At 58.6% G+C, this 25,302-nt stretch overlaps 2 protein-coding genes across 9 annotated transcripts in view; one reads left to right on the top strand and one right to left on the bottom strand.

The window, feature by feature from the left end:
* Positions 1-7,447, top strand: part of TSPAN18 (tetraspanin 18) — a 215,614-nt gene extending 208,167 nt beyond the window's left edge. For 6 of the 7 annotated variants that reach the window (XM_027562593.1, XM_027562592.1, XM_027562591.1 and 3 more), the window contains 2 exons: positions 1,554-1,637; positions 4,156-7,447. In XM_027562593.1, the coding sequence (XP_027418394.1) occupies positions 1,554-1,637; positions 4,156-4,206 (135 nt within the window). In that variant the 3' untranslated portion in view covers positions 4,207-7,447. The remainder of the gene's footprint in view (positions 1-1,553; positions 1,638-4,155) is intronic. The other variant, XM_027562590.1, reaches the window with a different exon arrangement.
* TP53I11 (tumor protein p53 inducible protein 11) lies at positions 7,445-25,098 on the bottom strand. Of its 2 annotated transcripts, XR_003514654.1 has the most exons (9): positions 24,940-25,098; positions 13,287-13,354; positions 12,337-12,496; positions 11,643-11,701; positions 11,405-11,453; positions 10,952-11,048; positions 10,155-10,256; positions 8,037-9,684; positions 7,445-7,964 (listed from the first exon to the last, which is right to left on the bottom strand). XR_003514654.1 is itself a non-coding variant. In XM_027562596.1 (8 exons), the coding sequence occupies exons 3-8, from the start codon at positions 12,463-12,465 to the stop codon at positions 9,551-9,553; spliced, it is 570 nt and encodes a 189-aa protein (XP_027418397.1). In that variant the 5' UTR covers positions 12,466-12,496; positions 13,287-13,354; positions 24,940-25,098; the 3' UTR covers positions 7,445-9,550. The 2 variants fall into 2 exon arrangements, 1 of the variants encoding a protein (XP_027418397.1); XM_027562596.1 differs by having other exon boundaries at positions 7,445-9,684.
* Between the last annotated feature and the right edge of the window lie 204 nt (positions 25,099-25,302).

Raw genomic sequence — 25,302 nt, 5'->3', positions numbered from 1 at the left:
CTACCTCCTTTCGAAGACTTGGGTTGCTTTTCTGGTTGCCTGATGTCCTCTGCCGGCATTCAGAAGTTGTTTTGTGGAATTTACTCGGCGTTTAAATGTTCTTCTTCTGAATTTGTGGGGGAGAAAGTGTTCTCCCCGTCCTACTCCTCCGCCATCTTAGCTCCCTCTCGGCATATGTATTGTTAACTACTTCCCAGGTGATTCTGACATACCGTCAGCCCCAAGAACACTGGATCCAGCTCACCATGCTGGGGGGTCTGTTCATCTGGGTACATCCTGTATGTTTGCGGGGTGCTCAAAGAGGGGCCTGTGGAGGCCTTCCCTGCCAAGCCCCCGCCAGCCTCCAGCAGGAGGGCCCCATGCCATCCACCTGGCCACTCTGCCCAGGTCAGGTCCTGCTGTCCGCCTGCCCGAGTGCAGCCTCGTGGCATGTCACTCCCACTTCCAGCCAATGAGGCACAGCTTCTGGGTGACTGACAATGCATATGAGCCCCCAAGAATCACCTAAGAAGCACCCCCAAATCTCAACAGGACCCAGACGCAGCCACTGTCACCCAAAAGGGACCAGGTGCGATTCCCTAACCCCCACCCTGGCGACTCCTTCCCTTGCAGGTCCTCTGGCTGGGCCCAAGGAATATGCGGATTCTCCTAAAAGAAAGAAAATTCTCTCCTTTAAAAATACATTCCTATCAAAGCAAATACCATGCATCAGTCTCTGGTCAGCATGGTGCAGAGAGAGGGAGCATGGGCACAGAGATGACCCAAGACGTGAGGCACGCAGGGTCAGATGGGGTGGCAGTCACATGCTGATAATGCTGGCCCTCTGTTTCTGTCTCATCTCTCACTGGCTCCATCTCTGTCTCAGTCCGTATATCCTGAGGACTGCTTGAGAAAACAGTAATAGCACAGGGATTCAATCCATTTAGAAGGGGCACTGTGAGAGCTGAGTTGGTCCTGGAAGGCTGCCTGGAGGTGGTGAGGTATGTGCTAGGTCTTGAAGAATGGGCTGGCTTTCCTTAGGGTGGAGTTTGCAAACCAAAATCCTGCTGCCAGGCTGGTAACAGGGAGGAGTAGAAAGGGTGGGTGTGGGACGATAGATGATGGTGGGGACTGTGAATCCCCAGGGAGTACCTGTCCCCAGGGAGAGCTACATAGAAATGATGGCCTACCTTACTGGATCATCTGATCTTTTTGAGAACAGAAGGGAGTCCAGACATTTACTGGAAATTTTCCAATATTCCCATCAAAAGAGAAAAAAGGGTCTGTGTCTGATTGAGCAGCAGTCAAGCTGGCCATTTTCAGCCTTGCCTTAGGGGCTGAAGGGCCAGGTGGGTCTCTAGTGCGTTGCTGCCAAGATGCTGTTTTTATGGGCCTCCTGCCTCCCAGCCCCTCCCTGCTAAACTATCCCAACAGCAGTGGGACAGGGTAGGCCGGCTGCTGCCTGAGCTCTGGGGCCACATGCCAGTTCCCGGGCTTCACTCCCCAGTCGGGAGGCTGGCCCCTGACCCCTGTCCCTCCTGGCTTTGGCCTCACCTCCGGTCCTTCCCCTCCAGGGCTGTTACACGGTGATCCTCAACGCCTTTGAGACTTATGTCTACCTGGCCGGAGCCCTGGCCATAGGGGTGCTGGCCATCGAGGTAAGTGAAGGCCCCCACTTCTGCAGTTCCCCAGAAGCAAGACGCCCTCACAGGGTCTGGGGCAGACACTCCCCTACAGCCTGCACCCCTAGCCTACCTCCACCTCCAGATCCCTAGCCCAGGACCCAGTGGGACCCCACTTCGGGGACTATGAGGTGATAAGCCCAGCCGTGCCTGTCTGTTCCCTGAGTTGTTATGGGGCTCTGGACACATCTGAGCAAGTCTCCGGGCAATGGGGGTAGATAGGCCCTGAGAGTCACTCACCCCCAACCCCTGTACCCCACCCAAGGTCCAGAGTGAACTCTGAAGGATCAGTGCAGCTGATTTGAGGGAGGGGCTACAGCCTTGCTTCTGCTGCTACTGCTGCTAAGTCACGTCAGTCGTGTCCGATTCTGTGCAACCCCATAGACGGCAGCCCAACAGGCTCCTCTGTCCCTGGGATTCTCCAGGCAAGAACACTGGAGTGGGCTGCCATTTCCTTCTCCAATGCATGAAAGTGAAAAGTGAAAGTGAAGTCGCTCAGTCGAGTCCAACTCTTAGCGACCCCATGGACTGTAGCCTAACAGGCTCCTCCGTCCATGGGATTCTCCAGGCAAGAGTACTGGAGTGGGGTGCCACTGCCTTCTCCGCAGCCTTTGCTTCTAGATCAGGCCTCCTTTTCTCTGTGGGATGTTCAGGGCCGCGGGGCCTTGTTAACCTCACAAGTTGCAGATGGAGTCCCAGCCGTGAAGATCAGAAGGGCGCTGAGCCCCCTTAAAAGGAAGGCCACTGCAGACGCTTAGAGCCGCCACTAGGTGGCGCTGTGGTCAAACGATGGAGCTGCCCCCTTCCTTCTATTCACCCCCGTCTGGGATCTCAAATCCCCTGTCCTGGGAGGTTGCACAGTTTTGCCCACGCCGGTTGATATGAAGAAAGGGGAGGCCAGTCCTTGGCCAGCGGGGAAATGAAATCAGGCAACGCAATCCTCAGCCTCCCCCTCCCACCTAGCACCACAAATCCAGGCTTGCTTAGCTCCTTACTGTGCCTTTTGCTGTTGTTCGGTCGCTCAGTCGTGTCCGACCCTTGGGGACCCCATGGACCACAGCCCGCCAGGCTTCCCTGTCCTTCACCGTCTCCCGAAGCTTGCTTAGACTCACGTCCATTGAGTACTGTGTCCTGCAGTCCTAGAGCAGCTTTGTGGAGACTTTGCAGGACGGGGAGATGGATTTATTCATTCACCCGTTCATTCACTCATCAAGCACAGATTGAGCCCCAGCTGTGCACCAGCACTGTTCTAGGTGAACAAGTCCCCTCCTGGGAGGAAACAATGATCAAGAAACATAGCTCAGTACCAGGCCCCCTGGGAAATTGCAGACGTGCGTACCCTGCAGGAAGAACACGGGCTTCTGAGTTCAGCTCCCAGCTCTGCCTCTCCCCGCGCATAGGATGCCCGAGCCGCAGTTTCCCTATTTGCAAAATGATGCTAAAAGCCGGCTCCTACAGCACTGTGGACGTCAAGAGGTGGGGGCCCTGAGACAGGGCTCATCAAGCAGTGTCTGTGCTCCCAGCCTGCTGCCTTCACACCCAGCCCCCCAGCCCAGCTGCGGCCTCTGGCGGGGGGTGGGGGAGCAGAACCTCAGCAGGGACGGTTCCCATATGCCTCGCCTCCCCCACCCAGAGTCCCTCCCAGAGGTTCGGTCGTGAGCCTGTGGTCTGGGGACTGTGCCTTGTGCTACTTTCAGGAGCTCTGGCATCGGGGTGCAAGCCAGCCTGAATAAATAGGCATCCCTGAGTCAGGGTCTCTGCATACCCCACCCTCCCAGAACCCTTGGACAGGTGTTCAGTGGACTGTGCTCCTAATTTGGGGAAGGGCTACGTCTTTCTTGCCAGTCAATAACATTCCTGCTGCTGCTGCTAAGTCGTTTCAGTCGTGTCGGATTCCTAGTAACTTTTAATTAAACATCTACTATATAATAGGCCTCATTACATTGTTAATCACCTTAGACTTCCCATCTCACCCCCGTCCTGTGAGCTAAAAGAAGGGGAGGGCAGGGGCTGTGAGACTGGCCTCTGGACTCAGAATGCTGGACTCCAACCCTGGATTCCTCATTGTCACTGTGTGATCTTAGGTGGGTTCCATGACCTCTCTGGGTCTCACTTCCTGATCTGTGAAAATACTTCTGAGAAAGCATTTAGAACTGTGCCCAGCACATGGTAAGCTCTTGATATATACTGAGGCCCAGAGAAGGGAAGTGTTTGGCCCATGTTTGCTGATGGAAAATAAGGGAGCTGGATTTGAACCTATGGTCAAAGCCCCTTCTTTTCATGACCACACTGCATGAGGGGACCAGTGGCTGGCAAGAGGGGCTTGCCCCCTGCCCAAGGCAGTGTCAGGAGTGCCTGCAGCAAGAGCGTCCCAAGAGTGACGGGTGAGCCCCCTTCCTGTGCCAGGGCAGGCAGCCCCTTCTCCTCGGGGTGGGACAGCCCCCTGGAGGGCTGTGAACCCAGCTTGACAAGCCAAATCCTACTTTCTTTGCAGCTTTTTGCCATGATCTTTGCCATGTGCCTCTTCCGGGGCATCATCCAGTAGAGGGTGTGGCCTGAAGCTTGAAGACTCACCCCGCCCACCACTGCCCAGCGCCCAACGCCCTCCCCTCCCCCGCACCCCTGCCCTCTTGGCCCCGGGGGAGGAGGTGAGGCCATCGTGAGTGGCCAGGAAAAGGGGCAGAGGAAAATAGCTATTTTTTTTTAACAAAACAAAATGAAGACAAAACTATGGACTGATACAGCCCGTCTGGACTCAGAGTGGGCACCGCAGGTTCTCTGCATGGACCCGCGCACACCCAGGAGGCAGTCTGTGCTGGAGACCAAAGCAACCAGGTCCCCTCCTCGGCCCAACCAGATCCGGTAGCCTGGGACCTGGGCTTCAGGACTGGGTGTCAAGAACGTAAGGATGTAGGCAAGAAGGAAGCAAAAGGAGATGGTGGAGGAAGACTGGCGAAGCCCAGGGGCACCCAGGAGACCTGGTCACCACGTCCTCGAGGATTTGAAACCTCCTCGGAATCCCTGGTCCCCCTAAGATGGAGTTGTCCTGCCTCAGGCTGGGGCCGAGATTAGAATCCAGACACTGGATCGAAGAATGTCCCAGCCGGTAGGGTCCACGCTTTCCCATCTGTCGGACCAAAGAATCTGGAAAGTCCAGAGAGGGGCAGTTTCTCATCCACAGTCACGCAGCACATGCATGGCCATTCCGAACAAGAACCCCGTCTCCCCAAGGCTGCCTGTCGCCCCTCCCAGGGTCTGCTGGTCCCAGCATATCTGATGTTCTCACGGCTCCCTGGCCTCCACGTCCTGGTTTCCCCAGAAGAGAGAGGGCAAGCTGCTCAGGAGTTGCCTCCTCCCAGCTCCACAGCTAAGAATGTTCTGGGCTCTACCCTCCCTGCTCTCCACCCCACACACTGCTGTCCACCCCACACACTCTTCTCTAAGTCCCAGGAACACACACACACACATGCACACACACATCACAGCCCCTTTTCCACACTGCCCACCTTTCCTCACAAGGCCCTCCCTGGTCTCCACCAACTCCCTGGCTCCCAGGGCTGGAAGGAACCCCCAGGATCATCTGGCTCGCCTCTCCTCACTCAGAATTGCCGCTTGGATGCCTTCCACAAGATCCCTGCCAAGGCTTCTCCATCTTCTTGCACACCTCCAAGGACAGGGAGCTCACTACCTCCCAAGACAGGCTTCTCTTTGGACTGCTCTGACTTTAGCATCAGCTTAATACATGAAGAGGTTTCTGTTTTTCTGTGGTTCTCTCCATGTCATGCCACTTGTTCTCTCTCTCTGTCCCAAAGTGTGAAGGCCACACATGGTCCGCACCCCCCTCCGAGCCCCTTTACCCTCAGGCTGAAGAACCCCAGACCACCTAGTCAGTTTTGCTCTGACATCGTTTTCCGGTCCCTTCACCGTCTGTAGCACACACTTCTGAGTGTTTCCTCAAGGATCTGGCAGGGGGAGGTTTCCTCACAGACTCACCCACACCTACACAGCACCCACAGATCAGCCCCTTATATATGCAGGTCTCAAATTCTAGAGCAGTGTTGGCAACTGCATTGCAAGATGTCTCAACCCTGACCAGTCAGGAGTGGCAGCTGTGCAGAGGATCTGAGCTCTGGTCTGGGCTCAGTGGGCAAGGACAGTGTGATCTTGATTAGTAATGTCTGCCAAGCAACTCGGGCTGGATTGGTGATGTCTGCCATGGCATGGGCGTGGAAGGGGCGGTATGTTGCTTGCTCTCCTCCTATCATTGTCCCTCCTTGGGGTCTGGGAAGGGCCCATTCTGTCTCACAGGCCCTATGCCAGCTTCCAGCCTCCCCTCCAGCCTTCCAGCCTCCAGGAGACGGAGCAGCAGCCTAGAGCTCATGCCCCCCTGCCCTGCCACCTGATACCACTAGAGCTCGGTGTCTGCTGTAAAGACTGGGTTTGACCCTCCCCTTATTGCTGCCTTCCCCCCCTTGCACCCTCCCCACTGTCCTCTCTGGTCTGAATCTTTCCATAGTGCTGTATCTGGCTGCCCTGGCACCTCCATAAAGATGTTATGAACTCCCTAGAGACCCGGCATCCCCAGGACCCCAGAGAGGTCTCTAGACCCACTTGGCTCCAACTTCCTGGCAGAGGCAAAGGGCTGGTATGAGGTGGACAAAAAAAAAAAAAAAAGAGGCTGATTAAGCAGGGGTTAGAGTCAATTTGGACAACTGTGTGGCTTCAGTTTAGGGGTACCCTAGGCATCATGGCCCCATCCAGTCCCCACTGCCCAGGAGAATTTGGGGCCTTCAAGGTAAGAAGAACCAGGCATCAGGCACCACCCCCCACCCCCAGGCCCCTGAGATGAAAGGCTGGTCATGGAGGAACACCTGGGGGAGATGGGTTTGAAGGCGGATGTGAGAGTCTCTCATCACCAAGCGCTTTCCAGAAAGGGTCAAGGAGCCTGGATCTTCCCCCACCAACTACATTCTGGGGCTGGAAAGGGGAAGCAGGCCTCTGCTCTGTAGCATTATCGCAGGCTGGCAGCTATTTGCAAGGCTGTCTGCGACCATTCTGAACAGGTCTGAGAAGGCAAAGCCCAGCCCCAACAGCCCTCAATGGGTACAAATGGCAATTTGGGGGCTACTGGGGTGGAAGTGGGGCTTCCTAGGTGGCACTGATGGTAAAGAAGCTGCCGGCCAATGCAGGAGATGTAAGAGATACGGGTTTGATCCCTGGGTTGAGAAGATTCCCTGGAGGATGGCATGGCAACCCACTCCAGCATTCTTGTCTGGAGAATCCCATGGACAGAGGAGCCTGGCTGGCTACAGTCTATAGGGTCATAGAATCAGGACACGACTGAAGCAACTTAGCATGCATACACGGGGTGGAGCAGGGCAGGGCGGGGCATGAAGTCTCTTTGCTGAGACTTCCTGAGCCTGAAAATAAAACCAGGAACCAGGGAGACCTTGCAGTTGGTCACATACCTTGCCCAGTACTGAAGGCCACCTTCCTGCTTAGGGGCCGGGGGCTGGGACCCTGCCCAGCATCCCATATCCCTCCTCTCCTCTCCATGCCTAAGAAGCCCAGACAGGATCCTCCAAGCCAGCTGAGGCCCCAACCCCCCACCTCCCTAGAAGACCGTCGTCCCTCCCCTGGTGGGTCCTATATGTCTATTTTGGAAACTGTACATGTTCCCTGCCGTAGGTAGCAGAGCTAATTTATCATGTTTATCCCCCGTGAGCCTCCCTTTTTTATATTATCAAGAGGAGTTTTTGTAATATAAAACAGGACGCCCACACTGATGGTTTTGCACTGGTTTTTGTGACTGTTTCTTACAAAAAGAAAAAGGAACGAAGAATAAATAGTGACCGTGAGGAACGGTGGTCTTGATTGGGGGTGGGGGCAGAGGAGGCTGGGGCCAGGGCAGGAGCTTGGCGGGAGTGAACCAAGTAGAGCCATCCTGGATCTTCTTGAACCTTAGGAGGGACAGCGCTGTCCCTGCGGGCCCTCGTCCACCCTCTCCGGAGCCACGGCCGTGCCGCCCACCCCAGCTTGGCCGGCTTGGCCTGGCCCTGCTCCAGCGCCCACGCTTCCCCCTTCCATGCCAGCATCCCTCCCCTGCTCAGCGGTTGGTTCTTAGGACAAACCGTCCATCACTTGCTGGCGCATTAGCCAGGCCTCAAAAAGCATGGGTCAGCTTCAACACAGCAGGGCCGGAGGGCATGGCCCGCCAGACACCACCTCCACCTCCTCAAAAAGCATGGGTCAGCTTCAACACAGCAGGGCCGGAGGGCATGGCCCGCCAGACACCACCTCCACCTCCTCAAAAAGCATGGGTCAGCTTCAACACAGCAGGGCCGGAAGGCGTGGCCCGCCAGACACCACCTCCACCTCCCAAAGGCTGCACTGACTCCGGGCCTGCCTGGGACTCGGTGGAGGGGTGCGGGGGGGTGGACAGGATTCTACAGAGAGACTAGAACCTCAGCCCAAGAGACGGAGGCCAGGCGGGAATGGCCCGTCCTCAGGGTCCCGCTTCCCCTGCCCTCGGCCGCAGTCAGCAGCCTTGGGCTCCCAACCTGCCGGGCGGGCCTCGGTTAACAGTGATGGCATCACTGGGCAAAGGCCATGTGGCCGGGTTTGTGGCCGCTGGGATGGCTGTGGGTGTAGGGGAGGGCAGTGAGGCCCAGGGTCGGGGTGGGAGGCCCCCCACGTGGCAGCAGCCGGAGCTGGGCTACACCTCAGGACCAACCATTCCGCCCCTTCAACATGGTGCTTAGACAGGAGGCAAGTCTGGGGCCCGGCCTGCTTCCCTGCACACGCGTCCCCAGGACACCGGGGCCGCCAATCCCTGTGTGACGGAGCGAGGGAGGGCGTCGGGTGAGGGACTCGCGGTGGGTGGTGGGCACAGGGTGCTGGACCTGCAGGGGTCTCAGCCCCTCCGGGGCACTGGGGGAGATGGGTGTGAGTGGAGGCGGCCTGCTGAATTGTTTCTATTTTTTTTGCCCTGCTGAGCTTTGAAGGGTACCCAGTCACACCCACAGCCGGGCCTCAGGGCAGCACGCTGGGGAAGGGGGGACGGTGGACGAGGGGGCTGAGTCAGGTGTGCAGCAGACCCCAGAGGACATGCCCAAGTGAGGAGGAAGTGTTTTCTCTCTGCCTGATCCCCAAGCCCCATCACTGACAGGTGGCCTTCATCCGGGGTTACTGGGGTGTTCATCTGTCAGGGCCAGCCTGGGGCCGGGGTGGGGAAGGGGCCTCCACGAGCTGGGGCCGAGGCAGAGAAGCCAAGAGTGAGGCTGGGCTGAGGACAGGGCCCCGCTGCTCCCGGGAGGCGGAAAGGGAGGTGTCGGCTCAAAGGCGGCCCCCCACAGGGCTCCCTGCCAGCCCACAGCTGTGCTGGGTGCTTAAAGAGCACAGGGGCCCCTGTGTGCGGAGAGGGCCTGCGTGGAAGGGCAGGGCCCCTGGGTCGAGGTCTCGGGTTTTCCAAGCAGGGGCGGAAGCCAAGTCTGGCTGCTTGGGCATCGTTGGCCGGGGGGTGCAGGGGACGGACAGGGAGGCGGTCCACAGCCTCTCAAGAAAGAAGGGTCTCATGATAGGGGAAGAAGGGGCCTGGCCTGGCCGGAGGCCTGTGACTCAAGCTCTCCCGTGAGCGTCTGTCCAGGGGATCCAGAGGCCGGGAGACCCACGAGAAGGAGGCTTCACCGTGCGGGGGGGCAGGACGGGGTAGAAGGGCCCGTCCCCTCCCCAGCCCTGAGGGCCCAAGATCACAGCATCCAGGGAGGAAGGGGAAGGCGCCCGCCCTGCCTGCCCGGGGCAGGGTGCTTCCTGCCTTCCAGAACCAAAGGGGACCCGAGGGCGGTCCCAGGGCCTCCCTGCCCCTGAGGGGCCCCTGGCCCTGCGGGTGGCTACACCTTCTTGGGTTTTCGGCCGACTTGGTAATAGTAGTAAACGCTGATGGCGACAAAAAGGAGGCGGCTGGCCAGCAGCAGCAGGATCCCCTGAGACGCGAGCCCTGTCTCGGCTAGCGTGGCAGTGACCACTGTGGGAGAGAGGCGGGAGGGGCAGGGGTCAGGAGCGCTGTTCCTCACCCCCCAGCACGGGAGGCCAGGGGCCCCGGTGCAGCTGCCTGGCTGACCCCACCCCCGTCCTGAGCTGGGGCGTCCGGCCGGCCACCCAACCCCACAGGTACGTGTGGCAGGGACAGGGGCAAGCATGTGGGCACGGATGGGCGTGTGTTGTCCCCCACTGTGCTGGGGACACGAGGGAGCAGTGGGTGGTGGGTGCATGGACGTGCATTCAGGAGGGCACAGGCGCACGTCGGCCGTGTGGGCACAGCGTGCAGGCTCACAGGTGAACGCGGCCACATGGGTCCCTCCCCCTCACACAGGTTTTCATCACTTCCCAGAAATCAAGTGGCAAGAGTTGGGAGGTCAGGGACCAAGTTACTGGCACCCCATCAGCTACCCACTGCCCCCCCCCCACCCCACAACTGTCCAGCTCAGGACTCACCCAAGAACTGGACCGAGAAGTAGCAGGCTTCAGTGAGCAGAGTCCATCGGATGATGACCTTCTCAGCCGTGTAGAGAGCATTCCACATGATCAGGGAGATGCCTGGGGTGAAGGACAAGGAGGGGACTGGGTGCGGGGCGGCCTGATCCCCCCTCTTGAGATGGGGGCAAGGGGTCTGCTCCTCTTCCCTTCGGCAAAGTAGCTGGGACCCCAGGGATCCCCTGCCCCCACTCACAGGCAGGGAGGTTTTGGAAGGGAGGCTGGATTGCACCCCACTGATAACCCGAAATGTCAGACTGGGACTTTAGCCTGCAGGTAATAGGGAGCCATAGAAAGTTCTGGCGGCGCGAAGGGCACCACAGGTGCTGGGGTTTAAATGCAGTTTCCTAACAGGCACTGCTTGCGTGTAACTCAGGCTGGAGAAGAAACAGAAGCAGTGAGGGTTTTACAGACGCTGTGCTGATTCCGCCTCCTCGTCTAGGCTGTGAGACCCTGGAGGGCGGAGCCTGGGCTGCCTTCATCTCTCTATCCCAGTGCCCTGGTGGAGCACTGCACACAGCAAGCGTTCAGTAAGTGCTTTGTCTCAGACGATGGGTAAGAACAGCCCCAAACTACAGGCGATGCTCCACCAGTGGCCGCAAGATGGTAGCACACACCCAGCAGAGACAGACTCGGCAGCTGAAGGGGAAGCGGAGCCCCAGCACAAAGAAAAGAAAGGCCCCCCAGGTTTCCCTCACCCTCCATGGTCCCCCCGCAGTTGCTCATCACCTTCCAGGCGTCTGCCCAGCAATACTCACTGAGGAGGGCACCGCCATAGAGGCGGATGGGGGTCTTACTGGTCACCTGCGCTCCGTCGAAGACCGCATCGTAGAGCTGGTCAGGAAAGGCAAGGGCCTGTGGACAGTGGGCGGGAGGCTTGGGGTGACTCCCTGTGGAACCTTCCCCTTGGTCATCTCCTTCCTTTCCCCAGCAGCAGTCCAGGGCCAGGACCCTGACTGCCCCCACCCCGTCCATGGCAACAGAGATCTCAGGTTCCAAGGACAAACAGTCAGGACTGTGGACCAGGGGACCTTGGATGCCCCAGGGCAGGGCACAGGGGGTATGAGCATCCGCACAGGTCAGAGAGGCGGCCAGAGAGCCTGGACAGCAGAGGCGTCAGTATGATGGTCCGATGGCCCTGTGGGCAACGGCAGCAGGGGGTCCCAGGGCAGCAGAGGGCGCCGGGTCCCAGGGCTGGGGCAGGGACTCACCATGATGGCAATGCCGGAGAAGAGCACAGCAGAGACAAACTGCCAGACTCTGGGGAGACGCAGAGAGGAAGGTCAGAGGCAGACCGCTCGCTGCCACCCTCAGGCCCCACCCCGGACCCTCCCTTCTCCAGGCAAGATGGAGGGATAGCTGGTCTGGAGGAGGGAACCGAGGACAAGACTACACAGGGCCCCTCCCCACAGCCTTGCCCCCCGCCAACACTCACAAGTCAATGCTCACCTGAGCCCCAAAGGCTCTCGAACAGCAAACTTGATCTCATTGCCTAAGACCTGGCTGATCTGTGGACAGAGAGGGGTCAGAAGGCAGCGCTGTCTGCCCAGCTCACTCCCTACCTCCCAGAGCCTGCCAGATGCCCAGGGACCCACCTGGGTGCCTCTGCTTAGCCAGAGTGACCTAGGCTGGGAGGGTCACACTGAGGCCACACTCTGCCTCCTCTTGATACCAGGGCCCAGAGGAAGCTGAAAATATGGGGCCTGAGAATGTGAGTTCAGGCATCTGCCAGTTGTGGACTTGAAGCCTGGCTCTACCATTTATTGGTGTGGTCCTGGGCAAATCTTTAATCTCTCTGAGCCTCAGTTTTCCCATCCATAAAATGGGTTAATAACTGAACCTACATCTCCCAGGGCTAACAGGAAGATTAAAAAATGCTTATAGAGCAGCTGGTGCCATAACAAGCAAATAATCAGCACTCAACTAATTCTAACCATCCGTTTTCATTATTGCTGCTATTCCTCTGACATATCCATTACAGTTCCAGAAAATATGAGCTGAATCTAGGGGCCCCCTGCAGCTATACGGGTCTCAGCTACTCTTCTCCCCAAACAGTGGGCCAGACCCGCCTCCTCAAATTGGTGCTCAGAGGCAGACCCCCACGCGTGGCTGGTTCAAGGCCCCTCCTTCAAGCCCGGCCCACCTTGGAGCGGTGGACCTCCCCGTCGTCGTCCTCCCCGCCCACACCGAGGATCTTGCGGGTCTTCAGGCGGCTCACGAGGTCCGTCTGGCTGTGTTTCTTCATGAGAGGTGGGGGCTGCTTGGCTGCCATCTTGTCCTGGAGCCCGGCCTCTGCAGCAGAGCTGCGGGGAAACACCGGTCTCAGACACTGACCTTGACTGGCATCCAGATCTCAGAAGGCAGCCAGACCCCAGCCTGGGGCCTGGGGGAGGCCTCCCCGTCAGCCTAGGGCAGCAGGTGGACACCTAGAGGAGGACTCTGAGGGCCTGGGCTTAGTTCTGGGCTCCCTAACCACCCAGCTGTGAGATGAAACAGGCAACTCACTGCCCTATCCTGGCCTCAACTTCCTCATCTGTAAAATGGGTTAGGGCAGATGTTCTTAAGGCCTTCCAGCTCTATCAGCCTGTCTGGCCTAAACAGATGTGGCTTACCCCTAGTGACCAGGCTGGAGGGAGCCTTACAGACAGTCCTAGGGGAAGTGTAGGCCTAGGACTAGGCATTCAGGCCTAGATGGAGACCAGACCCAAAGATTCTTGGAGGCAAGGAGTTAACTGGGGCCTGGGTCAGCCTTGCCAAAAAAGGGAAAGGTCTGCCCAAGCCTGGGTAGGGGTCCTGAGTGCTGGGGTCCAGGCCCCTACTAAATTTTTGCCCATACAATTCCTACTGCCAGCAAGCCCCCCCACCCACCCACCCACACTCCCAGACAACCTCCACTCAGCCTGCCAGCACTGGAAAGAAGGGGAGGGGGGACCCCAGGACCCAGCCGAGCCAGAGGAGGGCTGGCCGGGCTCGGGGGCAGCAATCTGGCCTTGCCTCTCCCTGCTCTCCCCCACCTCCAGCCCATAAACCGCGAAGGCCCCCAGTCGCCAGCCTCCCTCCAGCTCCACCTCCGGCCGGATCCTGAGCACCTACTGTGTGCCGGGCGATGGGGACGCTGAGGTGAGTTGAGTGGCCGTCCTCACCTTCAGTCAGCACAAAGTCTATGCGAAGGAGACAAGAGTGGAAGCCACAGTGAGGTCAAGGTGTCCAGAAGCTGGCCCCGAGGGGGCCTCCTGTGACCACAGCCATCCTGCTAGATGGATACCGCTTGTACCCATTCTACAGATGAGGAAGCCAAGTTCAATGAAGTTCAACAGAGACCAGGTTTAAAAAATGGTTAGCAAGCCCCCCCCCCAGTAGGTGCCCCACGCATGCTGGGTGCCTCCCACATTCCTGCACCTCATTCCCACCCACAGTAACTCCAGCAGGGCAGGAGAACCACCCCCCGATAACCGACAAGGCTCAGAAGTTGCCTGTGCCTCAGCCAGGGACCCGAGGTGGGCTTGCCAGACGCCCCTGACCAGGCCTCAGATGCAGGTCTTCCTGTTGTGTGGCCCTAGCCAACGTCTCAGCCTCCCAGCCACAGCCAGGGCTTCCAGAGGGAGGGCACGGACACATCCTCAGGTCACCTCCAGCCCTCCAGCCTCCCGGTGTCTCAGAACAAAATAAAGCGCCCAGCAAACAAACATCAGAACAAAGACTCAAACGGCGGGACGTTCAGATACTGTGGCTTTAGACCGGATGAACTGGGCATGGCGCACACCAGCCCCGAGTCTGGAGATAATGGTCATTCAGTTTCAGTTCAGTAGCTCAGTCGTGTCCAACTGTTTGCGACCTCATGAACCGCAGCACGCCAGGCCTCCCTGTCCATCACCAACTCCCGGAGTTCACCCAAACTATGTTCATTGAGTCAGTGATGCCATCCAACCATCTCATCCTCTGTCGTCCCCTTCTCCTCCCACCTTCAATCTCTCCCAGCATCAGGGTCTTTTCAAATGAGTCAGCTTCCCGCATCAGGTGGCCAAAGTATTGGAGTTTCAGCTTCAGCATCAATCCTTCCAATGAATACCCAGGACTTTGGATCTCCTTGCAGTCCAAGGGACTCTCAAAATTCTCCTCCAACACCACAGTTCAAAAGCATCAATTCTTCGGCGCTCAGCTTTCTTCACAGTCCAACTCTCACATCCATACATGACCACTGGAAATACCATAGCCTTGACTAGACGGACCTTTGTTGACAAAGTAATGTCCCTGCTTTTGACTGGAGGTCTTTTGTGAGTGATGTCCAGACCCAGCAGCCCTCCTAAGCCCCGCAGCCTAGCACCTCATCTAAAAGAAGGCAGCTATGCTCTTCCCTCCTTTGTATATACACGCTCGGGGAGTGGGAGGCGGCAGCTGGCAGTGACCCAGAAGGCAGCCCAATGCCCAATGCCGGTCAGAGCGGGGGTGGCCGCCAACCCCAGCCTGGGGCAGCCAGGGTGTAACTGGGCTCCTCACGGCGGGAGGCGGGGGGAGGCGGCCCAGGCACTATCACAGCTCAGTCACTTGCTACCACCTTCTTGGAGATCCAGGTAGAAGGTATAATTAGATTTGCATCCCTCCCGATGCCAGATGGACCGCTGGAGGCTGCCCACGGGAGTCAGTGAGCCACTGTGAGGAACAGCCCAGACCTGGCCCCCATCCGGCCCTCCACCAAGGAAGCACCTGGCAGCCACCCTTCCGCTTCCAGCCTCCCCTTTGGTCTTTTGTTTATTTGCATACAGCAAAATGGACCTTCTCTGTGGTCTGTAGTGCTAACAATCATAGCACAGGGGCAGGTAACCACCTCCTCCACATCAGGACCCTTACCACTCGGACCCTCCCCTTGCCCTAACCCCTGGCAACCACCGATCTGTTACCTGGCATCTGTCACTATAGTTTTGTTTGTGCACATGTGTTACACAAATGGAATCATTTATGTATATAACCTCAGAGACCCGCTTCCTTCTTTCATTCAGCATCCTGCCTTTGAGACCCATCCATGCTGTGTGTACGGACGGTCCCTTCCCCTTGGCAGGAGAGTGGTATTCCCGGATGCCAACATACCAGTTCGTTTCCCCTGTCTCTCGCTCACTGATGGACATCTGAGTTGTTCCAGAGTTTGACTGTTGAGAATAGAGCTGCCATAAATATTCGTTGCAGGTTGGGGGGGTGACCATGAGTTTTCATTTCTCTAAGGTAAATGCTTGGGCGTGGAATTATACTGAATTACAACATACAGTAAATCTACAGTCAACTCTAGGAGAAAGTGCCAGACTGCGTTCCAAAGCAGCGAACCGTTTACATATCCTCACAACGCATGCGTGTTCCTATTCCTTCCTGGTCTCCCCAGCATCAGCTATTCTCAAACTTGACTTTGACCCTTCATATAGGTCTCCCTGGCATTTTAACCCTTCTCACCTAGACCGGCCAGGCTGCCTGACTCACTGCTGTGCCTGTTACTAGCTGTGTGGGCAAGTCACGTAGCTCGGAGCCTCAGTTTTCCCCATCTGTGAAATGGAGCTGTAATTCTCAGCTCCTAGAGATTCAGGGGCAAAAAGGGAAGCTTGGTCCCAGCACACAGCAGAGCACCTGCACGTTTAAAGGAAAGAAGTACATTTAGTGAGGCTGAGCTGTGAGCCGGGCACGGGGTGGTAGCACCCAGCCCTGCCCTTAAGCAGCTTACAGCCTGGGTGGGGGTGGGGAAGCTGATCTGTCAGCCACCAATCAGAGCAAGTTGATTCTCTGAGCCCCAGTGTTCTCATCTGTGAAATGGAAACAATAATCCTTACATCTTCCCTAGGGCTAGTCAAAGGATACTAAATAATGGCCAGAAAGTAGTTTATAAAGGGCCAGCTAACTGCTAAAGCCGGAAGAGCTTAGCTGCCGAAGCCATACTCTCCCGAGTTCAAAGCCCAGGTCTACCACTTCTTAGCTGTGTGCCTGTGGGAAAGTCACTTAACCTTTCTGGGCCTCAGTGGCCCCATCTGCAGCTGGGAAAGCCAAGGGTCTTCCCTCACCAGGATGCTGTGAGAAAACACGTGTGGGGAGAGCATAGGGCAGTGCCGGGCCCACGCCAAGCACTCGGCTGAGATGAGCACTGATACACAAACACCCCCTCCTCCCCACGCCCCCCATGCGGCAGGGGCTCGGATGGAGACTGGGGAGGGTCAGGAGAACGGCCGAACTAGCATTTCCTAACGTCTCCACCGGCTGGACAAAGCCCCAAGATCTCAATCCCATCGCCTAAGACTGACGCTACGGGCCAGGTCAGCGATCCCTGCTAGGAGGGTCGGCTGCCTTCCTCTGCCCCCTGTGCCCTCCCCACCAACACAGCACAATGCTCCCCTTGGCACCACAGGCCCATGGCTGGTACGGACAGGGGGAGGTCACAGCGTCCTGGGCACCATCGGACGTCCAGCATCACTGAGGTGGGATAAGCCTTATCCACAGACACTGCCATCAGGCACCTGGGCCGGGGGGACCCACTGTCGCCACCCCTGGAGGCCCCCCGGGTCCCGGCAGTGAGCTCACCACTGACAACGGACCCTGCAGCCTCCCAGGCAAAGTGAGATCCTGAACTTTATCTCCAGGGAGCAGGATCCCCAGCAGCCAGCCGGCCCTATGGAGCTAACCGCTCTGAGCACTGAGTCCCGGGGGCTCCTTCACCCCAGGACCAGGCCCTATCCCCCCAGGGAGGGCAGGTGGGCAGCTCTCACCAACCCTTAAGCACCCAATCCCAAGACGACCCCACACACCCTCATCTGCCGATGAATTGTCCTCCCTTTCAAGGCCTCTCCAGGTATCTTTTTTAGGAGTGGCCCCACTTTAACCTAAGAGAGGATGGAGGGAGTGTCCCCCGCTCCCTTGCTGCACCCCAGCTAGACACTGGCTTTGGGACAGCCAGACCTGGGTTCAAATCCTGCTTCTGTAAGGCACTGAAGCTCTCCCAGTTTCTGCCCCTGTGCTAATGAGAAGGGGCACTCTGCGGAAGTGCGGGGGAGGGAGGGAGTGTGTACGGGCAGGTGCCAACAGCAAAGTGCCCTTCCGCCCTGCCCAGGGCCAGGCCAGGCCGAGTTCCTTCGCCTCCCCTCTCCTCACCCAGCCGTGCAAGTGGAAAAAGCTTGCCTGTCACAGCTGTCACGCTTCCGTTCCCAGGCCCCACTGCCTCCTGAAGGGCCCCTAGGGCTCCCCCGGGGGGTGCCAGGCTGCCCAAGGCAAGTGAGCGAGGGGCGGGAGGAGGGCTGCCTCTCCACCAGCCAGGCTAGGAGAAGGGGAAATTCGGCTTGCAGCCCCCAGACCCAGCGTTCATGACCTTTTGCATGCTGCCTCCAGCCAGCTTCTCTGACCTCAATTCCCAATAAACCAGCAAATCATGGGCCTTCGAACAGTTGTTCCCCTTTCTGAACCACTGCCCTCTGCTCCTCCCACCCCGAGGCCCCCGGCTTCTCAAGGGCTTTGCAGCGCCCTCCTCCAGGGCACCTCCCCAGGGCACAGTGCCCTCGTCGCTCTGAACTCTCAGTGGCGGCCACAGGCCACTTCTGGCCCATCCTTCTCAGGGTTTCAGGGCCAGTTGGCCTCCCCAGGACCCAGCGATCTGAAGGTAGAGCTGGTAATCTCCCCACCTGAGAACCGTCCCGCGGGCCCCCAGACACAGAGATACTCAACGGCACAGAAGACCAGACAGTGGGGCCAAGGCAAGCAGGCCTCCCCCACCCCCTGCAGAAGACTCAGGATCACCCTCTGAGCTGGCAGGGCCCGAGGGGAGGCTCTGATCCAAACACTGGTAGGACAAGGCAGACACCTGAGGCCCAGCGCGGGCAGGCCCTGCCCCGGGCCATGCCTGAGCTGGTGACACAGAAAGGGCAGGGAAGGGACTCTGTGGTCAGGCAGAGTTGGGTTCCAATCTGACACCTCCTCCGGCCAGGCGGCCTTGGGCAAGCAGGTCAGGGGTGCTGAAGACTCCCTGAGAGTGACTCGGGTTTTCCCTGGCATCTGGGGTGCCCAGGAAATGGGTGGTGATTGGATGAGAGCATGGGATGAGACCCCCCTCCCCGGACCTCAGAAAGCGCAGCCATCTGGAGGGGAGTGCCACAGGGCAGGGCCTGGACAGGTTGGGGTGTGGGAGGAGTTCAACAAAAATTTGTGACAAAAGTTGGGGGGAAGGGTTTTGAGGCACCCTGCTGGCCAAGATCGGACCCCCTCCCCCCCGCCCCCGTAGGCCCTTCCTCCTTCCTTTTCTGAGGCCAGAAAAGAATACCCGCAAACAGCTCCCAGAGCCTGAAAGACGGAAGGAGCTGTGATGGGACAGAGACTGAGCAACGCCCCCAGAGACTGCACCGAGAGAAGGGCTCATTGGGGTGGGGGAGTGTTGTGGGGGGGTGTTACAAGGATCGGGGCAGGGGGATGGGAGGGTGAGTATATACTTAATGATTGGGCAAACTTGGGTTCAAACCCCCAACCCTTTCTCTCAATTGTTCTGTGATGTCAGGAAAGTTACCTAACCTCTCCGAGCCTCCTCATTTGTGAAACCACAGGACGAATTCTTAGCTCTCAGGGTTTTGATTAGACAGACTGAGAAAAGGCAGTGGAGGGGCGTGGCCCCTGATGCTCCCCAAAGGACAGCAATTAACAACACTAATGGGGCAGCTGTCCAGGCCCTGCCCCCACAGCAGATCCGTGGGGCTGGGGCATCACTCCCATGCCAGTTTTGCAGGACCTCTCTCCCAACCCCCCCCCCAGAGCCTTCCAGGGAAGCCTGGTTTCCATAGAAACAGATGGACTGCAGAGCAGTCCCCTTCCTGAAGACTGTGCCCCCACAAGGGCTGGCTTAGGAACCTAACCGGCAGGGGAGGGGGCCCAAAACACCCACCAGCTGCCAAGCCTCTGGTGATTCAGTGGGGAGTCACTGCTGCTGAGTATCAGAGCCAAGAGCTGCTTCCTTTGCAAACATGACCCTCTGCAAGAGGGCCAGTGCACCTGTAAGGAGAAACGCCCCCCGATCATCCATGCCAGGAAAGGAGGCAGTGAACAAGTACTTCCAGACCAGGAACTCCGCACTCACCCCCAGAGCCCAATGAGAACGGTTGTATTACAGATAAGGAAACTAAGGCCCAAGTGACTTATGCACATGTGTATCTCGGGCTAAGTGACAAAGCCGAAATTCCAACCAAGTTAATGGTGCCTAATGGATATTCAGAGAGGAGCTCATATGTGTGTGTGTGTGTGTGTGTGTGTGCGTCCACATGCCCATGTGTGGGCTGGGGGTGTGGTGTGCTGAACATGACATCCAACAAGAACCGAGCTCTAAGCTTTCTTCCCCATCACATCTCCCCTTGAAAGTCCCTGGCGGGTTGCCAGCACGTGAACCCCGCCCTGGGGTCCAGCCTCCCTTGGATGAAGGCCCTGTGACTCTTGCAGGACCCGGGGAGGGCTGCAGGGAGACCCATTGTTCTGTTATCACGTTGGTACAGAATAGCTGGAAATGGGGACTGGAACATGCAGTGGAGGAGTGGGGGAAGTGAGAGCCGGAGTCTCCCGGCTCTGCGAAGAGGGAAGCGGGGCAGGGAGAGCCCCAGCAAGGGCACCTTGGGGGCTAAGATCCAGAGCCAGCATCATCCTTCTTGCAGTCCTTCCCTAGGGCAGCCCATCAGCCCCTTGGGCAAGAGTGGGGGTCTAAAGACCCCCAGCCCTGACCCTCCGCTTGGTTAGGCCCTCAGGCAGAGTGAGTCTCCAGTCTCAAGGGTCCAAGTCTCTGGGCTCTGCCCTACGAGTCCTGTGCCTTTGGGCAGATTGACTTCCTGCAACGCCTGACTGGGCTGCCAGCAGGGTTACACAGCTGCATCATGGCCACGACCACGGTGGCCTTTGGGGTGCAGGCTTGTGCCAGGGTTGGGGGTTTTCTCAGCGCACACGGGCTAAGGGCAGAAGCCGAGGTGAGGGTACCACGCGGCAGGACTTCCTTGCAGCATGTCCCTCGAGAGCAGAGCGCAGTTATTCTAAAGGCCAGCCCGCCTTGTCTCACAAGAAGCCAGTGGGTCAGGGGAGGGCGGGGCCTCGCCATCCACCTCTCTCGGGTACCAGCTTCACCACCCGGGCTAAGGATGTATCAAGGGCGAGGATGACAGAGTAGAACCGGCCGAGGAGAGGAAAGAACACGATTCGAATCCCGCAGGGACATAAACCTGCCCCCATGACAAGGCTCAGTAGTCAAGAAAGGAATTCCACGACCCATTTCCAAGAACCTCCAGGAACACAGGAGCTGGCAGCAGAGGCTTTGACAGAAGCTGGAAGGCTGAGTCCTGAGTCACTGGGCTGGGAGACCGGACAACTGAGGTCAACAACAGACTCTGCCCCGGTAGGAGAGGGTAAGCTGATATTGGGACTGTTTACTCCATCTCAAAAATGGAAGTGTAGTTTCCAGGGCCCCTCCTGGCTGTGATATTCCTGACTTGGTTTCCAGACCCTGTCACTCACCAGCCACACTCCAGTTCCAGCAAAGAATCCAGCACAGGCTGTCCCGCCCCCAAGTCCCACCAGCACCTCACTCATTGGCTCTGGAAACACACATTCTTGCTGCCTTTCTACTAGTTCTCTTTCTTTTGAAGCTACAGAATTTCCAGGACAGAGGAAAGCCCACATTTTCATCACGAACATCTCTAAGGCCTTAGGGACAGAAAAAAAATAAACATCCCCTGCTGTGTTGGAGAGGGTGAGAGGGCAGGGCAGGCAAGGGGCAAGAAGGAGGGGACCTAGGGGGCGGGGGTCACAGTGAGGGGGCAGCCCTTTGACGGCCATCCACCACCACTCAGGAGTCACTGCGAGGGGCATCCCTGTCCCTACTGTCATAAAGGGCAGAACACATGGAGAATTCCTGTCCTTTTCAACCCAGGAATGGGCCAGCCTCCCCCTTAGCCCAGAGACCACGTCAGGGCCCTCAAAGGCAGCTGGTGCTTCCAGACCCTGTGGGGCCACAGTCATCAGGACAGCCTGGCTTCCAGATCCCACGAGTTCTTATGAGAAGGCAGTGGACATAGCCCTCGCCCCTCCGACTCCTCCCACCTCCCCCACCCATGAAGATACTCAGAGACTTGGAGGGGAGGAGAAAGGGAGTTTCCCTGAAGAGATGCTCCACTATTTTGAGCCAACTTTTTCATAAGCAAGAAGCTATTTGCCCTTTGGGTGGGTTGGGAGAGGCAAGCAGAAAGGTCCCGGTACTTCTCCTGGGGCCTGGATGGGCCAGAACCACAGACCAGAACCAACCACCTTCCCCAGGATGTGGGGCTCTGGCATGACTCAAAAGACCTGTGCTGACATCCTGGTTCCATCACTTGCTAGTTGCATGGCCTTGGGCCTGTGACACCACCTCTCTGGGCCTCAGTTTCCTCCTCTGTCATAATGACACGTACCTCCCACCGATGAGAAGTGGCACAAAAACACCTAAAACAGTGCTGATCTCTGGTGAACGCTCAGAAATTATGTTGCTATTATTTTCAGACAAGGAAATTCAACTGTTTCTCCCCTGGCCATATCAGCTTCAGTACAGGTCTCTCTGGAGTGGCCACATGTGGATACGGGGTGGGGGTGCTTACAGGGGAGGGGCCATAGGAAAGAAGTGGGAAGAGAGAACTCGGGTCACTCTGGCTCAGGAGGAAGACGCCAGCCTGAAGATGCCAGCCTGAGTGTACTGACCACAGGTGGGGAGGGAGCACCTGGGGAGGGCCAGGACTGAGCCTGGGTGGCTCCCCTCCGTGTCCCCAGCATTTGGCCAGGCCTGACCCTGCGAGAGACGCAACCACTGTTGTGAATAAATGGTTGCGATGCACGGTGAAGGGAAAATATTATGGGCTTGGAGTTAGAACACTGGGCACCCCACCCTGCAGCTGCCTCTCCTGAGTGGCTTGCCCTGGGGTTACTCACATGTCATCTCTGAGCACCATTTCCTTCATCTGTGAAATGGGAATGCTTATGCCCTCTCAGCCTGCCTCGTCTCCTGTCTCTTCCCCATCCTCTCACTCTAACCTAGCTGCACTGGCTCCCTGTGTGTGCGTGCTCAGTCACTCTGTCCTGTCTGACTCTTTGCAACCCCATGGATGGTAGCCTGCCAGACTCCTCTGTCCTTGGGATTCCCAGGCAAGAATACCGGAGTGGGTTGCCATTTCCTCCTCCTGGGGATCTTTCTGACTTAGGGATCGAACCCACAGTTCTTAGGTCTCCTGTATTGGCAGGCGGATTCTTTACCACTGAGCCACCAGAGAAGCCGCTGGCTCCTTACAATCCCTCAAAAAAAGCAGGCATGTTCCAGCCTCAGGGCCTTTGCACAGGCTGTTCTCTGCCAGACCTTTAGTCCCTGAAACTCTCCCCAAAGCTCACTCTCTCAAAACCTTAGCTGAAAAGTCACCTCCTCAGGGAGACCACCCTGACCACCCTATTTGAAATGGTGACCCCACCCTTGGCCTCAACACTCAACTTCCCCCCTCCTCACCTCTCAATATACTATATAATTTGCTTATTTACTTTATCAGTTATTTGTCCCTCCCCAACTCTGTGTCAGCTCCAGAAGGGCAAGAATCTTTCAATTTTGTTCATAGCTGTCTCAGTGCCCAGAACTATATCTGGCACTTTGTTCATTAAATCACGTTGGCCTAGCCCTCACTTACAGTTTTGTTCAGTAAATAAAAGAAAGGAAAGAACAGTTCTGGGCTGTGTGAATATCACAGGTCACTGCTAATTCCACTGTCCCTCCCATGCCAACCTCTGGACCAACAAGCACCAGCAAGCCCTTCCTCCAGTAGACAGAGGAGAGAGTACGGAAAGATCCTGGCGGAGGGGAGGCAGTTGAGTGTGGGGCCGGAGGCCCTGGGGAGGGGGTGGGATTGACAGATCTGCAGAGAACAGGCCTGAGCTGAGGATCCAGCAGGTGCTGACAGCCAAACATGGGTGGAGGGCTTTGGGCCTCAGCCCTCCACTCCAAATTTAGAAGGATATATTAAGCTGACAGCAAGTGGGCAGAAAAGGAGGAGTCAGAGCCGCAGGTTCCCAAGACAATGGGGCCTGGAGGGGACCTTGGAGGCCAGAGGGCCCATTTTACAGATAGGGTAACAGAGGCCTGGAGAATACTTGGTCTTATTTATTACACTAACAATCCAACAAGAAAAATCTTCGCTCCCCCTGGGCTAAACGGAACGAGGCTGAAAAATGGACTTTGCCCCCTCCTGGCTCTCCAACAACCCACTCACCACCTCCTTCCAGGTGGCAACTCAGAGCCATGGACCTGCCTGGAGGTGATGACGGAGTCCCTGGTATCTGCGGACTGGAGGAAGAGAAGGTATCAGCCCCCTCCCTACAGGCCACCAGGGCTGGAGGTCCAAGAGGCCGCTCAGTGGGGGCGGGCATCCACGGTGCCCTCCCCGCAGGACGGCCCCACCAGGAAAAGTTTGTCGGAAGGAAATCAAGCAGGAAGTGCAGAGCCCGTGGGGCGTCTAGGTCGCCTTGGGCGTCGGCGCTGGGCTCTGAGCTCGGGAGAAGCCTCGGGGCTCTCAGCCTCCACCCTCCACCCAGCTCCCGCCCCCGCCCCCTTCGCTCCCGGGTAGAAACCCCCTTACCCCGAGGCCTCGCGGGGGCGGCGGGAGCCCGGGACCGGGCGGGGGAGGGCGGGGCGACAGGACGCCGAGCGAGATCCCCACCGCGCTGGAGGCGCCGGGTGGTGGGCGCGGCGTTCTGTCGGCTCCCCGGCGGACCGAATTCACGGCCCAGGGTTGGCAGTCCCCGGTCACTGAGCGCCAGGACAATGGCCCCGCACTGCCCCCGTCCCGCTAAACGCGCGGCTCGGGAGAGAGTGGGGAGCGCCGGTTTCCACCTGTGAGTCCCTAACCCCCTCCCAACAACTGGGGCTTAGGCGCGGCTCCCGCCTCTGCTGCCCCCAACCCGGGAGACTGGGGTCTCCCGGTCTGGCTCCTCCCCCCTCCCATGGGTCCTTTATCTCCCAGCTCCAGACACCCACCCACTTTCTGAGGCTCGAGTCTGCGAGCCGTGGGGCTCCAGGCGGTAGCTCTGGGCGGTTGGGCGCCTGCGGTGCTCCCCGCCCCCGGCCCCCCGAACCAGAAGATCCGGACAGACTTGTGGGCAGCGGGAACTCCGCCATCTCCAGCCTCGACCCAGCGGGGTCGAGGAAAGGGTCTCGCAAGTTTGTGCCGCGCGCACCCCGGACCCGGGAACAATGGAGGGAGGAGGAGGATGGGGACGGGGATGGAGCGGGGGAGGGGACAGAGAATCGAGCGCGGGGACCGAGTCAGACCCCAGAGCGGGAGAAACTGCTTTCCGCTCGGCTTCTCCCTCGCTCCGAAGCAGAAAGCCCGAGCCCGAGATGGGGAGGCCGAGGGCGGAATCAACAGTCCAGGAGCGGGGAGACGGAGGAGAAAGGGAAACCGAGTCAGCGGACAGGGCTGCGAGCGGAGAGCGCGAACGAGAGGACCAGAAGGGGCTGCGGGACAGCGCCCGGGAGAGCCGAGGATGGGGGTGGGGGCGGAGATCCCCGGGGTCCCGGCAGAGCCTGCCGGCGCCGAGAGGTGCTGGGGCGCCCGGCTCGCGCGCACTGGGTCCTCATTGTCCCCGGCGGTCCCTGCGGCCCCAAGAGCCCCGCTGGGCTGTGCTGCGCAGGCACCCGGCCGGCTGGCGGCGGGAAGGGAAAGTGCGAGGCTCCGAAGCGGCGGCGGGGAGCAGAACTTACGTTCGTAGCGCCTGCTGGCGCCGGCGCTGCGCGGAGCTGGGGGACTCGGGCCCTCGGGCGCCTCACATCGCGCCGCCCGCGCGGGGCAGGGCAGGGCAGGACCGGCTGGACTGCGCGCGGCGCCCTGTGCGGCCGGGGTTTGCCCGAGTCTGGCGGCCCGAGCTGGTCCCTCCTCTCAGTTCCGCGCACAAGCCAATGGCGCGCCGTCCCCTCCCACGCGCCGGGCTGCCTCGCCCCCGAGGGTGGCCGCCGGGGCGGGCGGGAGAGAGGGGTTGGGGGGACTGGGCCCCCCGGGCTTCCCAGCAGAGGCGTTCCTGGAGATGGCCTACGGGGGGCGCGCTCACTCCCCGGGGGGAAGGCGGT

Source organism: Bos indicus x Bos taurus, chromosome 15, assembly GCF_003369695.1.
Source record: "Bos indicus x Bos taurus breed Angus x Brahman F1 hybrid chromosome 15, Bos_hybrid_MaternalHap_v2.0, whole genome shotgun sequence".
Taxonomy (NCBI): domain Eukaryota; kingdom Metazoa; phylum Chordata; class Mammalia; order Artiodactyla; family Bovidae; genus Bos; species Bos indicus x Bos taurus.
Note: the sequence above shows the minus strand (reverse complement) of the source record. Positions and strands in the feature narration are given on the sequence as shown.